Source organism: Pituophis catenifer, unplaced genomic scaffold (assembly GCF_029215685.1).
Source record: "Pituophis catenifer annectens isolate HBS135680 unplaced genomic scaffold, rPitCat1.0.hap2 SCAF_2, whole genome shotgun sequence".
Classification (NCBI taxonomy): Eukaryota; Metazoa; Chordata; class Lepidosauria; order Squamata; family Colubridae; genus Pituophis; species Pituophis catenifer.
Window position 1 is genome coordinate 161,628,471 of NW_027256882.1, and position 15,726 is coordinate 161,644,196.

Sequence of the window (15,726 nt, forward strand, 5' to 3'; positions counted from 1 at the left end):
TCTTTTCCAGCAGGCTGGCCTGGCCTAACCTCTCTTTTAAACTGTTTTTTAAAATTTTTAAAATTTTAAATTTTAAATTTGTCTTATGAATTTGGGGTGTTTTAAATTTTGTTTTCCGGGCCAATTATTTAATTGTATTTAATGGTTTTTTAACATTTGTATTATATGTATTTTATTTGGCTGTTCACAGCCCTGAGTCCTTCGAGAGTAGGGTGGTATACAAATTCAATTAATAATAATAATAATAATAATAATAATAATAATAATAATAATAATAATAATAATAGCTTGTTGTGGGTCTGAGATAGGTCATATAACCAAGTATTCCTGGTCTAATGAGAAGGTTCCATCATTTATGTTTTGGTCAATGACTTTCTGTTTTAAGGACACTACTAAACTTTATAACTCACATTCAGCTCTACAGAAACTCTGTTTTATTATGTAGAGCATTTTAAATAGTTTTAGGAAATTATGTTGAATAATCACTAGAGAGGTTCAGCATGTTTGCCAAATTGACTATTTGGATCCATTTAACTTGACACTTATAGTCAAAACAAAGGATTGTTTTTTTCTTCTTAGTAGAAATTGTATGATGCTGTACTTGCTGTTATAATAATGACTTTTGTTGTCTTTGTTGTTGTTAGTTGTGAAGTCGTGTCTGACCCATTGCGACCCCATGGACAACGTTCCTTCAGGCCTTCCTGTCCTTTACCATCCTCTGGAGTCCATTTAAGCTCACACCAACTGCTTCAGTGACTCCATCCAGCCACCTCATTCTCTGTTGTCCCGTTCTTCTTTTGCCCTCAATCTTTCCCATCATTAGATTCTTTTCCAGTGAGTCCTTCCTTCTCATCAGGTGGCCAAAGTATTTGAGTTTCATCTTCAGGATCTGGCCTTCTAAAGAGCAGTCAGGGTTGATCTCCTCTAGGACTGACCAGTTTGTTCGCCTTGCAGTCCAAGGGACTCACAGAAGACTTCCCCAGCACCATAGTTCAAAGGCCTCGATTCTTTGGCGCTCAGACTTTCTTATGGCCCAACTTTCACAGCCATACATTACAACTGGGAAAACCATAACCTTGACTATACGCACTTTTGTTGGTATAATGTCTCTGCTTTTTAGAATGCTGTCTAGATTTGCCATAGCTTTCCTCCCCAGGAGCAAGCGTCTTTTAATTTCTTGGCTGTAGTCCCCATCTGCAGTGATCTTGGAGCCCAGGAAAATAAATCTGTCACTACCTCCATTTCTTCCCTATCTATTTGCCAGGAATTGAGAGGGCTGGATGCCATGATCTTAGTTTTCTTAATGTTGAGTTTCAAGCCAACATTTGCACTCTCCTTCATCCGCATCAAGAGGCTCTTTAGTTCCTCTTCACTTTCTGCCATTAGAGTGGTATCATCTGCATATCTGAAGTTGTTGATATTTCTCCCAGCAATCTTAATTCCAACTTTTGATTCATCTAGCCCCGCTTTCTCATGATGTGCTCTGCATATAAATTAAATGGCAGGGTGACAGTATACAACCTTGCCGGACTCCTTTCCCAATTTTGAACCAATCAGTGGTTCCATGTCCAGTTCTCACTGTTGCTTCTTGACCCGCATATAGGTTTCTCAAGAGACAAAGAAAATGGTCTGGTACTCCCATCTCTTTAAGAACTTGTCACAATTTGTTTGATCCACACAATCAAAAGATTTAGCATAGTCAATGAAGCAGAAGTAGATTTTTTTTGGAACTTCCTAGCTTTCTCCATGATCCAACGTATGTTGGCAATTTGATTTCTAGTTTCTCTGCCTCTTCAAAATCCTGCCTGTACTTCTGGTAGTTATCGATCCACATGCTGATGGAGCCTAGCTTGTAGGATTTTAAGCATAACTTTACTAGCATGTGAAATGAGTGCAATGGTGCGATAGTTTGAACATTCTTTGGCATTGTCTTTCTTTGGAATTGGAATGTAAACTGATCTTTTCCAATCCTGTGGCCACTGTTGAGTTTTCCAAATTTGCTGGCATATTGAATATAGCACTTTTACTGCATCGTCTTTTAAGACTTGGAATAGCTCAGATGGAATACTGTCATCTCCACTAGCTTTGTTGTTGCTCAGATTTTCTAAGGCCCATTTGACTTCACATTCTAGGATGTCTGGTTCGAGGTCAGTGACCACCCCATCGTGGTTATCAGGGATGTTACGCTCATTCTTGTATAGTTCTTCTGTGTAATTTTTCCTCCTCTTCTTAATCTGCCTCTGTTAGATCCCTGCCATTTTGGTCCTTTATCATGCCTTTATCTTTGCATAAAATGTTCCCTTGATATCTCTAATTTTCTTGAAGAGATCTGGAATTCTGCATTCAATTGGGTTTATCTTTCTCTTTCTCCCTTGCCTTTCGCTTCCCTTCTTTCCTCAGCTATTTGCAAAGCTTCCTCAGACAGCATTTTGCATTTCTTGCATTTCTTTTTCTTTGGGATGGTTTTAGTTGCTACCTCTTGTACAATGTTGCAAACCTCTGTCCATAGTTCTTCAGGCACTCTGTCTATCAGATCTAAATCCTTAAATCTATTTGTCACCTCTATTGTATATTCATCAGGGATATGATTTAGTTCATACCTGAGTGGCCTAGTGCTTTTCCCTACTTTCTTCAATTTAAGCTTAAATTTTGCAACATGAAGCTCATGATCTGAGCCACAGTCAACACCTGGTCTTGTTTTTACTGACTGTATAGAGCTTCTCCATCTTTGGCTGCAGAGCACATAGTTAATCTGATTTCTGTATTGACCATCTAGTGATGTCCATGTGTAGAGTCGTCTCTTGAGTTGTTGGAAAAGAGTGTTTGTTATGACCATCGTATTATCTTGACAAAATTCTATCAGCCTGCGCCCTGCTTCATTTTGTACTCCAAGGCCAAACTTGCCTGTTATTCTGGTTATCTTTTGGCTTCCTACTTTAGCATTCCAATCCCCCATGATGATAAGGACATCATTTTTTGGTGTTAATTCTATAAGGTGCTGTAGGGCTTCATAGAACCGGTCAATTTCATCCTCTTCAGCACCAGTGGTTGGGGCATAGACTTGGATTACTGTGACATTGAACGGTTTGCCTTGGATTCGAACTGAGATCATTCTGTCACTTTGGGGATTGTATACCCGTATTGCTTTTCCTATTCTTTTATTGATTATGAAGGCTACTCAATTTCTTCTGAGGGATTCTTGCCCACAGTAGTATATCTGATGGTCATCTGAATTAAATTCACCCATTCCTGTCCATTTTAGTTTGCTGATTCCTAAGATGTCGATGTTCAGTCTTGTCATCTCTTGTTTGATCATGTCCAACTTGCCTGGATTCATGGATCTTACATTCCAGGTTCCTATGGAGAAAAAATCTTTACAGCATCGGACTTTCCTTTCACCACCAGATGCATCCACAGCTGAGCATCTTTCGGCTTTGGCCCAGTCGCTTCACTCTTTCTGGCGCCTACTAGTACTAGCCCTCTGCTCTTCCCCAGTAGCATATTGGACACCTTCCAACCTGAGGGGCTCATCTTCCAGCATCATATCCTTTTTCCTTTTGGTACTGTCCATGGGGTTTTCATGGCAAAAATACTGGAGTGGGTTGCCATTTCCTTGCCTTGTTTTGTTGTCTAAGCACATGCAAATTACGATCTGCTTTACAAGCTACAAAAATGGTGAACAATAAATACCATTAGTCTTTTATGGTTGGAATATTCAGGTCAGAAACAAAACTTACCCACTGAACTGAATTGCTGTGTTAAATTCAATATATAAAAGTAATTTGTACAAAGAAATCCACCCACCCAAAAAACTGTCTGGACACACATTAGGTAGTCCTCAACTTACAATTACAAGTTGGGACCAGAATTTCCATTACTAAGCAAGGCCATTATTAAGAGAGTTGTGCCTGATTTTATGGCTTTTTTTGCTATGGTTGTTAAGTAAATCACTGCAGTTGTAAAGTGAATCATGAGGTTATTAAGTGAATCTGGCTTCCCCCATTGACTTTGCTTGTTGGAGGCTGGCTAGGAAAGTTGCAAATGGCAACCACATGACCCCCCTAAGACATTGCAACTGTTGTAAATACAAGCTGGTTGCCAAGCACTTGGACTTTTATTGTGTGGCTGTGGGATATTGTGATGTTTGTAAGTGTGAGGACCAGTTATAAATCAAGGACTACTTGTATTGATGTCTCTTGTTTCTTGCAATAACCAAGCAAACTATTTTATTTATTTAAATTCCAACCTTTATTATTTTCATAGACAACTCAAAGTGATGAACATACTTAATATTCCTTCCTCCTCCTATTTTACCCACAACAACAACCCTGTGAGGTGGGTTGGGCCGAGAGAGAGAGAGAGAGAGAGAGAATGACTGGTCCCAAATCATCCAGCTAGCTTTAATGCCTAAAGTGGGACTAGAACTCATGAACTCTTGGTTTCTAACTTAGTGCCCTAACCAGTAGACCAAACTGGCTCTCTCATTAATTTATACTGAAGTTTGTCAATATGCAGCTGAGAGGCTCTGTAGAACTTACACATTACCAGAACTAGTGTAGAAATGAATGGATAAGCAATTTTCCTGAAACAAAAATCCCTCCTCATAATCTGTACTTCATAATGCTATCCTGGAAGTTAAAATTACAGTGGCAACAGCTTTAAATCAAACTATAAGGAAAAAATTTCCCAGCTGTCAGTTCACAATACTGTAACTTCTAAAGGTGGTATATGGAGTCACCTTCTTTAGAAATCTTGATGGTACAGCTGGTATATTGATCTGAGTAACTAAAATAGAGAGTGTACTATTTCAGGCAGGAACTTCTGGATTCATTCCAACACAATTCTACTATCTTTAGTGTGAAAGTTTTAGATCCTGACAAATCTCAGAGAGAAAATGGGTATTGCTTCAATAAATACTTTTTCCACATTCAAGGCAACTTTTTTATTTTAAAAAATAGCTATTTTTATATTAGTATGGTAACTGGCATGTTCTACTTGTTCATAAGAATTAAAGCATCTAAAACTACTCAACCACAAAGTTCACTGGCCAATCACAATCTAAATCTTCTCCACCAGCTTGTTATAAGAAATATGTACTAAAATCATGTAATTGGACTCTCTGGAAGGTTTGAATTTCCCCCCTTAATGTAGAAAATATACCTCAGCAGGCATAATTCATCACTATTAGAATTCAAGTGGTAACAGTATATCCAAATGCCAGAATATGTACACAATTTCTACTGAAACTACTTCACAAATGGAATTTTGTCCAAATTATCCAAGTTGGACAAAACTTGGTACAAAGAGTTTACATTCTAGCTATCTCCAACCTGGCACTCTCCAGGTTATTGACTTTAATTCCCAGAATTCCCTAGATAGCAAGCAAGATCGTTCTGGGAAATTAAAGTATACCAAGATGTGTATTAAGAAGTATCGATCAAAACTGGGGAACATTATTTGAATAAACAATTCTAGTGGATTGACATCTAGTGATTTAGCGCTAATGAAGTTCACATTGCGCAGTTCATCTACTATATGTGCATTCGTCTCCCTGACTTTGCTGCCAAACAATCACCTTCAGATTGAATTACAGGTAGTCCTTGATTTACGGTTGTTCATTCAGCAACTGTCTGAAATTATGATGGTGCTGAATGATGAGAGTTGGGACCCAGGCCTCAGGTTATAGCTGTTACAGTGTCCCTGTGTTCATGTGATCAAAATTTAGGCGCTTTAGGACAGCATGTCTGACCTTATCACTAGACACGCTGCAACTCCCCCACCCATCTACAGCTCCCCACCCATCTCAGCTATCCACCTGCCCACCATTGTGTACAAAATCGACATAGCGCTGGAGGACTTGCTCAGCTCCCTTGCTACTTCTCCCCATCCCCCCACACCTGCGAGAGTTGAACCTTCTCCCTGCCCCACCATGCCCAGTAGGCCTGAGCTCTTTCCCTATTCCTTTCCTTTGCTTTTTTCTGAAGCTGCTGAAAAACCTTTCTAGCCTTTAGGATGACTATCTTTTGCTAGCTTTTGGGCTGTAAAATAACATTTTTAGCCTTCAGACCAATCGCCTTAAGCATGCTGCAGCTACCATCAGCTAGGAACCTACATTTGGTGGGTCCCAGGAGACATGTCTTTTCTTTAGCGCCAGCCTTATGGAATATCCTCTCTACCCCTCAAATTAGATTGGTCACATCCCTTTTGATATTCCAAAAGGCCTTCAAGATTTGGTTATGTGACTAGGCCTGGAGCTCCCACAGAACTGGAAAGTTGTCTAGATGGCTCCGTTGTTGAAGGGGTGATTTTTTATTATTCACTTATGATTGTATTTTGAGGTTTTAGGATATTTATTACTATGGTTTTCATATTTGTGTTTTTATATTTTTGGTTTTATCTATTGTTGTGTGCTGCCCAGAATGCAGGCTCATCAAAACAACCACTGATAGCTAGGAGTGCAGTGATACCTGTTTGCTAACCATATTGTGAATTAGAAAAATCCAGGGGGATATTATCTTTTTTAAAAAAACCATTGTATCTTCCCAGTTTCTATTCATAACCTACTCTTTTCTACTTGCTAATACAACACTGTATGGAAAATCAGTCTGAAATATTTTCACTAAGTTAAAAGATTATGTTAGAAAAGACTGTCATGTACATATTTATATAGCTCCCCATCTCACCAAAGGTGATTTTGATTTTGGCAGGAATGTATGTGTGTGTGGGGAAACTTTAGACTGTTAAAGAAACATTTTCTCAACTTTTTCTTTGCTTGTAATTGTCCAGTTGTCTGACTATGCAGTTGTTGACCTGTAATTTCCTTCTCCTGAAAGAACGTTACTCCACAGAAATCAGTTTTGTAACTTTTTTCATATTTTAATAGAAGAAACTGCATAAATGTAACTCATGAGTGCCTACTGATTGAGCCACAGAAAGCCTCGAATCTCCAAACTCTCTTTTATGAGAAACATTCTTGTTGAGCAACTACTTAGAAACCAGGTGGAAGAAGGAATCTGGAGAGGAATGGAAAGAAGTGTCACCTGTCCTCTTAGAAAAGAAAATAGATTAATGGCATTCAGTGGATTTTTTTAAAAAAAGAAGTATATGCAGCCCATTCAGCTGTGTCACACCAAGCTTACTGCTGGGAAGTGATCATGTACAGAATCCAAAAATAACAGTCATTGAAGACCTAGCAACGAAAAAACATGTTTATAGGTCCATTAAAAGTCCAATAGCTTGAATTACAGGATAGAATGGAAAGCAGTTTCACCTAATTCAATTTCAGTCTATCACCTCCCTAACTGAAATAGCACTTTTCAAAAAACAATATAATGGAAGGAATTGGGAATGCCACTGATATATACAAATACTCTTGTGTAACATTCCAGAGGCACTGAGATACCAAATGACTTATTTTAACACCAGCTTTCAAGACTGAAGAGCAAAAACTCGCCAGCCTTCTTTTCAGTTTCCATTTCAACTTTATTTTACTTGCTGTTACATTTTGAATGCATTATGCTGGTTTGTATATAATGCTATACACTAACATACCAAGCCACACATAATGTAAACAGAGGTAAAATAGAATATGTATTTATCTGTTTTATTTTTTAAGAAAATCAAAATTGTTTATTGTATGAATCCTTTAATGTTCTACCAGTAAATAATGATATACTTATCTTTAAAAAACAACCAAACAACCAAATGTATTATTGCAGTGATTATTGGAAATGAATGAGCAGTGATCAGGCTAGTTCCCGAATCTATATTGTAAATTACTGAATATTAAGACAATTTTACACTTTTCTTAAACACCATATAAATCATACAAAGTTTTTAGCAATAAGCAATGGAACACATATAATGATGCAAATCAAAAGAACGAAAACATTATTTAACAAAAATGCCATACTCAGAAGCAATAATCAAGAACTATCCACACAGAACCCTCAATAGCCAACTAAGTTTAAAAAGTATGAAAAATATTTAAAATAAAATTTAATAAAAAGACAGTAGATTTTGAGACTTCTAACAGGGTTATGCCAACCAAGGTCTCAGGCCCTCCTTTTTTTTTGTACATATACAAAAGGAGTGAAAGAGAAGAAGGGAGAGAAAAAAAGGATTCTAAAAGTTCATTAACGCTAGAAACCGATGGGTTGCCTATCATGATAATACTATGGTTGCTGGGCAACCATATGTAATATTTACTATAGATAAAATTGAATTGTGATGAAAATCAAAAGACAACTGGGGTACCAAAACCTGATTGAAAGGTTTCACTTTAAAAAAGAATAGTGTCTGCTTAACTGCATGTTAAGAGTGTACACGCATTAACAGTTCATTTTCAAGTGATCCATGCTTGAACTGAAAATGCAGGTTCTAGAAGCTTTGATTTGTATGCGGGTGAAACACAGTTCTGAGCCCAAGTGAAGAAAGACATATTGCGATTCTTCATGTGTTATCTTATGGATCTTGGACTCTAACCCAAGTTTCTTTTTTCCAATGAACTCCAATGTATTTATTTATTTGTTTGTTTCTTTATAACCCACTTTTATTATTTTTACAAATAACTCGAAGTGGCAAACATATACCGTGTTTCCCCGAAAATAAGACCCTATCTTATATTTTTTTGAACCCTGAAATAAGTGCTTGGCCTTATTGTCATGTGCTCAAAAGCCTGATTGGGCTTATTATCAGGGGATGTCTTATTGGGGGGGGGGAGGAAACAGGGTATATTCAAACACATCTTCTTTCTCCTATTTTCCCCACAACGACGACCCTCTGAGGTGAGTTGGACTGTGAGAGAGAGACTGGCCCAAGGTCACCCAGCTGGCTTTCATGGCTATTTTCAGAGATTTCAACTTGTTTTTTGAGTCATGACTTGTTTCAGCAAAGGCTTATCATTATATTTTCCCCTGGCCTATTTCTGGTTTTTGTGCTCAACCTGTTTCTTGTGGTACTAACAAAGGAAATGAAGAAAGCGAACAAGAAATCGACTGAAAAAGCCGTGTTTACGTTGCTCATCTGTAAAACTCAATAAATATTTATGAACAATATTTATTGTTCAATAAATATAAATAAATAAAATCAATCTCAGCTTAGCATTATGAACAAATATAGCCAAACAGAGCTATGTACATTTTTGTTTAGGAGTTCCCAAACTGCAAGAATAAAACAAAACAAAATTATAGCATCAAGATGGCGGCGTAAGGCAGAATCAGTCCCCTTCCTTGTACGGCCGTATTTTATAAAAGACCACATTGATGAATCAAATGAAATTATTTCCAGCTTTAAATCATTACTATATACAAAAGGATGAAGGCTATTGGTTAGCACATTGTAAGCCGCCCTGAGTCTCCGGAGAAGGGCGGCATATAAATCAAAATTAAGAAAAAATTAAAAAAAAATTACTAGATTTCTGAGCCACACCATACTTTTGAAAAATAGTAAATTAATTTCCAAATAAAGGAAATAAAAAGGATAAATTGCTTCAGAATGGCTTTCCTTCAGCTTTTCTTTCAGTAATAATACGGGAAAAATGAAGGGATCTTCAGTACAGATAAGAGTTTGTCACTGGACCTTTGTTCTGAAATACTTCTATTATATTTGCAAATCATATTTCAAAGGGAAAAACACATCTGCAAATACTAAGGGATATGTGGTAGTCATATGTTAGTGGTCATTATCTTCCTGTCATTTCAATAATTTTATGTCCTTGACATGCACAGACTTATACAAACTTATAGCTATTCATCTCCAATACATGATAAATCCATGATACATGAAAGGATAGACTGGAAATACATCTGCTAGATACAGCAACCTAATTATTTGTTAACAGGATCTTACAGGAGAGCATCATGACTCTAAGCATAGCATATTATTGATACATATATATTTAAAGAAGGGAAAGGACACACGGGTCCTTTAGATTAATTCAAAAGTTATCTCTAAGAGCTCAGTTCAGACAGATAAGAGATACTATCGCTTTCCCTGAAGTCTGCTGCCTGGGAGGGAGGGAGAAAGTGTCCATAAGAAATACAACACTTGCTTCAATATTGCTTAAATGCAATCTCCACAATTTCAATTACCCCTGAGGAAATACAGCCCTTAATAAATTAAAAAGATTGCCCATCTCTTCCTTAAAGACTTCTTATTAACATTATTATGGAATTAGCATCTCTAGGGACCTATATCTACACAAGTTTATGTCACACTAGTTTTATTATCCTTTGGGGTGGTGGAAGAGTCTTGACTATAATAACCGCAATACAGACTCATTGTATGGTCCTACGGAGGCCTTTAAAAAGGGTCTGGGCAACTATCTATTTGGTTTGCCATAACTGTGAATTAATGCATCAAGTAAGGGATTAGATTAGATCTCTTCCAACATTGTGGATAATTTCATACAATGTGTGCAAAAAAGAAATATTATGCCTTCAACATTTTACATGAGCCAGGTTTACTAGTATATGGAATATCTTTTTGATGCTACATTTTTTACCTCTAGTGATCAACACTGGGTACTAGGTACTTCCATAATTGAGCCAGGAAAGAAAAACAACAACCATACAACCACCTCAGAATAATTCATATTTAAAAGTAAGTCATTCAGCAACAGTTATCAACATCTATCCCATTTTCTTTACTTTGTCCCTAAAGTCCCTGTTCCCTGGCCAATCTTCCTCTTCAGTCTTTCATTTAACATTATACATCATAACACACACATAACGAAGTATTAAAAAGGAAAAATATTACAACAGGAGTGTGAAGTGAAAAGAAACAAACTTCAGATAGCTAATTAAAATTATTCAGTTCAAATATCAAAATCTGCTGCCAATTATATAGAATGGCGCAGAAAGACTGAAAATGGTAACTAACTAATCCAGCAGTGATAAAATATAGTTAATGTCGATTACAAAATAGCCAATTTATGAAAATGTTGAAGTGTGCTGCTCTAATACCTTCTTTATCACCAGCCCAAAAAAATGGATCCTAATAAAAGGTTCACCAGATAATTTTAAGCAAGAAATTGTTTCAAATTTGGACAAACAGGTCATCTAGATCTCTTTAATTTGGTGGCAATTGTTCTGATCCTCTATAAAGGTCTTTACTTTGCTCTGACCACCTATATGGAAAGTATCTCTTTGCATTCCACAAGGAACTTCAGAGCCTTACAAATATAGCATAATATCAGCTGTTCCACCTTGCAAAATATCCAGATTGATGGATGCTAATTCAGGAGTAAGTTTCACTGATATCAATGGATATGTACAGATAGCAGCTTACAGAATTGCTTTGTCATTTCACTTTTACATAATAATAACTGAATTATGCATCTCATTACAAAACCTGATACACTCACATATGGGCATCTTTTCAGGTTAAGCGTTAATTAAGCACTTCAGCTAAGCACGCACAGAGACAATTCCTTTGCACTCCATCGACTTATGTCTATCTGTTTAATGACAGTTCAAAGTTACGACTTTGGAAAAAGTCATGTATGACCTGTACTTGCATGATAACCATTGCCCCAGCCCCGCAGTCACATGATCAGAATTTGGTGCTTGGCAAAGGGCTCGCATCTATGACAGGCTGCAGCATCAGCAGCATCAGGTAGTAATAATTTGCAACTTCTGCCAAGTTCTAGCAAAAAACGGCCACATGGGAAGCTGGATTCACTTAAGGACCATGGCGATTTGCATAACAACTGCCATAAAAATTGTTGTAAAACCAGGTCTGACTTGACCTATGATCAGAACGACTTATGATGGAAATTCCAGTCCAAATTGTCATAAAATTTATTTTTTATATACAGATAGTCCTCGACTTACGACTGAAATTGAGCCCAACATTTCTGTAGCTAAGTGAAACATTTGTTAAGTGAATTTTGCCCCATTTTATGACCTTTCTGGCCACAGTTGTTAAATGAATCATGACAGTTGTTAAGTTAGTACCGTGTTTAGTACAGTGAATCTGGCTTCTCCATTGACTTTGCTTGTAAGAAGGTCGCAAAAGGGGATCACATGACCCTGGGACACTGCAACACTGCAATAAATCTGAACCAGTTGCCAAGCATCTGAGTTTTGATCACATGACCATGGGGATGCTGCAATGGTGGCAAATGTGAAAAATGGTCATAAGTCACTTTTTTCAGTGGCGTTGTAACATTGAATGGTCACTAAATGAACTGTTACAAGTCAAGGTCTACCTGTACATATCGCAGTGTGAATCTCAGTGTACTACTTGTCCATCTGAAGCCATTTAATGGCAAAGATTATTTCCATGGATAGTACAGACCTTCACTCATACACCCAGAATGTAAACAAGGCTTATTTATTTGTGTCTCCATTTGAAAATAAATGTGTTCATCCAGGAGCAAATGTCAACTTATTTTTCTTAAACTATTAAAATACTGCTTTTAAAAGTAAATAGGCTAATATTTAAAGGATTATGCCAAAGTGCATCTTTGTACAGATTATATGCCTAGGTGCTTTTATTTTTTTTAATTCTGTTTTTCTTCTTGTGTTTTTTAAATATATAGTATTATAAAAGGAAAATTTAATAAGTGTTGCTATGGAACAATATGCACTTTTTAAAAATAGGTTTAAAGACATTCTAAGCTTTTCCTGAGAAATAAATATATGTTGGGGGGGGGACCAAGAAATGTTATTAAATCATACTACGCTATCAGATTATATTATCTAGATATCAGGTATAAAGTTTCCTCCCTCTATATTTTGTGATTACTTCTGGATGTGACATACAAGAAGAGAGAAAATACCAGCAAAACGCCAGGCATACCAGGCAAATTTCATTACTTCAGGGCTCTTGCACTTGCTCATAACTTGGATTTACACACTGCAAATCTTCCGATCTGATTACCCCCAGTGATCACATAAGACGTTGGCTTTAAACTCTTTGCCTCGGTGATAAAACAGCCACTTTGATTCATAATGATATATTAACAGCAAAGTATACTGTAAACTTACCTGTCCACAGCCGGGGGCACTGCACACAAACGGCCTGTCGTCTCCCATATTTTTCTACAGTTGAGCTACAAATGGGGGGAAAAAGGGGATGGAGGAAAGAGAAAAAAAAAAAATTAAGTTAGCTAAAGATGAAATTTGAGCCGAAATGCTATTGTGTAGCAGCACTTTTTAGGAGTATCAATATCAATGACATGTTTGAACAGACCAAAATTGGCACAAGGTTGTGGGGATGAGGAAAGACAATGAGAATTCTGGGGGTGGGGGGGAATAGACAAATATTGAGCAGCAAGGTCTGCCTGTCAGTCTGCCTGCCTCCCAGTTTGGGCCAGAAGTACATCTAGGAAAATGTGCAACAAGCAGTGGGACGTAAGCCACACACACACACACACACACACACACACACACTGCACTAATACAACTGTTATTCAGAGTCACTGAATCATAGAGTTGGAAGGGGCCAAGGAGGTCCCCGATTCCAATCCCCTGCTCAGTATTGTATAGGAATTCTAATTAAAGCATTCCAGACAGATGACTGCCCAGTTTCCTGAGTTCATCCAGTCAAAGGCCGCCCAGCATCTCTCTGAGAAATTGTCTCTCTGTTCCAGTGTTTTTACCGTTGGGAAGTTTTTTCTTAACATTTTAGCTATCACCAATAGTGAAGCAGCAGAAAAACTCAGATCCTTGAAAAACATCTGGACCACAGATACTATCTACATCCTGGCATTTCAAACAATCTACGCATTCCCTTCTCCTTCCAGAGTCGGAACATGTTTAGGAATCACAGAAAGATTCAGTATTTCAAAAAATAGACATATTGTAAAACTTAGCAAAATCTCAGTTCTGCTTCATGCTACTCTCAGGTTGCTTTTGCAGGCCTTAATCTTCAATTCTGGCCACAGAATGAAGATAGCTGGATTATGAAATACCATGCATTACTTATTATCCTTCTGAAGGTAGTCACTTTTGGTTTTTTGTGATCACAACACAGATAAGCAAACATAAAGTGATTGTGCAATGTACAACAATCTATCTCCAAGCTATGGAGAGATAAATTCAATTCTTCTCAACGTGGAACCAATATTTTTAATATGAGAGAACTACAAATCTGTAATTAGTCACAGGATTGTAGGAATGAAGCTCCATTTTCTCAAGGCAATAATCTAGCTCCCTGATGGTAAAATTGCAAGAGCGATGACAAAAATGACTGTAAAAGAATTTAAAACATCAGTCCTGTTACACAACAGGTGAAACTATTCTTATTAACAAAAAGTGCAAACAAAAGAAGCCTCCACTATGCAAATTTTAGAAATAATCACTTCTCTGTCCCACCCAGCTTTTTAATAGTGAAACTTAAACAATTACAGTATAATAAAATTGCTATTATTTCTTCAGAGAAATTGCTATTGCATACAGTTCTTGATTTACAAATGGTTTGAAGTGACCATTTGAAGTTACAATGGGACTGAAAAAAGTGACTTGTAACCAGTCCTTGCACTTAGGGGAATCATAGCATTCCCACGGCCACATGATCACAATTCTGGCACTTGACAATCGGCATGTATTTACGATTGTTGCAATATCCTAGGGTAGTGTGATCACTATCTGTGATCTTCCCACCTGGTTTCCAACAAACAAAATGGATTAACTTAATGACTGCATGATTCATTTAGCAACTGTGTGATTTGTTTAACAGGCATAGCAAAAAAAAAAAAGATTATAAAATTGGGCGCAACTCACTTGCCTAGTAACAGAAGTTCTGGTCCCAATTGTGGTTTTAAATCGAGGATTGCCTGTAGTTAACAGAGAGTCAGTTTGGTATATACACCAGGCTAGAAATTAGGAGAACTTGAGTTCTAATCCTACCTTAAGGGCAAAGCCAGCAGGGTGACCTTGGGAAGTCACTTTCTCTCAGCCCTAGGAAGGAGACAGTGGCACACCACTGAAACCACTTCTGAAAATCGCTTAACGTAATTGGATTCGCTGCATAAGTCACATAAGTTACAGTGATTCATTTAACAACTCATTAATTTAACATTTAATAACTGTGGCAAAAAAGTTGTAAAATAACAACTTTTTGCTTTTTGCTTAGCAACAAAAATTCTCATCCCAACTGTGGTCATAAATTGAAAACAACCTATACCCATGATGGTGAACCTATGGCACACGTGCCACAGGTGGCACGCAGAGCCCTCTCTGCGGGCACACAAGCTGTCGCCCCAGCTCAGCTCCAGCTGGCCAACTGGTTTTCAGGTCTCTGCCACACATGCATGGGGGACAGGGCGCATGTGGGAGATGTGTGTGTATGTGCAGGTGTCGCACGCACGTGGTTGCAAATGCATGCAGAGGGGGAAGGACGCATGCGGGGGTCATGTGTGCATGGACGGGGGTCATGCGTGCATGCACAGGGGTGTGTGGCACGTGTTGGGGTTGTGCATGCATGTGCGGGGGTGGAGTGAACAAGGTGGTCATGTATGCATATGTGGGGCGGACGTGCGCATTGCATTATGGGTGTGTGCACACACGCACGTTTTCGGCACTGTGCCGAAAAGGTTAGCCATCACTGACCTATATTGTAACTGTTTATGAAATTTCCATATATTTTCCTAAATTAAGGGGTTAATTTGTTGGAAATGGTTGATTGCTGAATCTGAATCCTGTAAATACTGTTTGTAAACATCTTCCCCCGTTGCACAGGCTACTATTTTCAACAAGTGCATTTTTAAATGCACCTGGC

At 37.8% G+C, this 15,726-nt stretch overlaps 1 protein-coding gene across 1 annotated transcript in view; it reads right to left on the reverse strand.

Moving 5' to 3' along the window:
- The window catches only part of LOC139312821 (cyclic AMP-dependent transcription factor ATF-7), a 122,817-nt gene that overhangs the window by 73,053 nt on the left and 34,038 nt on the right, over positions 1–15,726 (reverse strand). The window contains exon 2 of the mRNA XM_070937940.1: positions 12,993–13,057. Coding sequence (XP_070794041.1) covers positions 12,993–13,040 — 48 coding nt within the window. The 5' untranslated portion in view covers positions 13,041–13,057. The remainder of the gene's footprint in view (positions 1–12,992; positions 13,058–15,726) is intronic.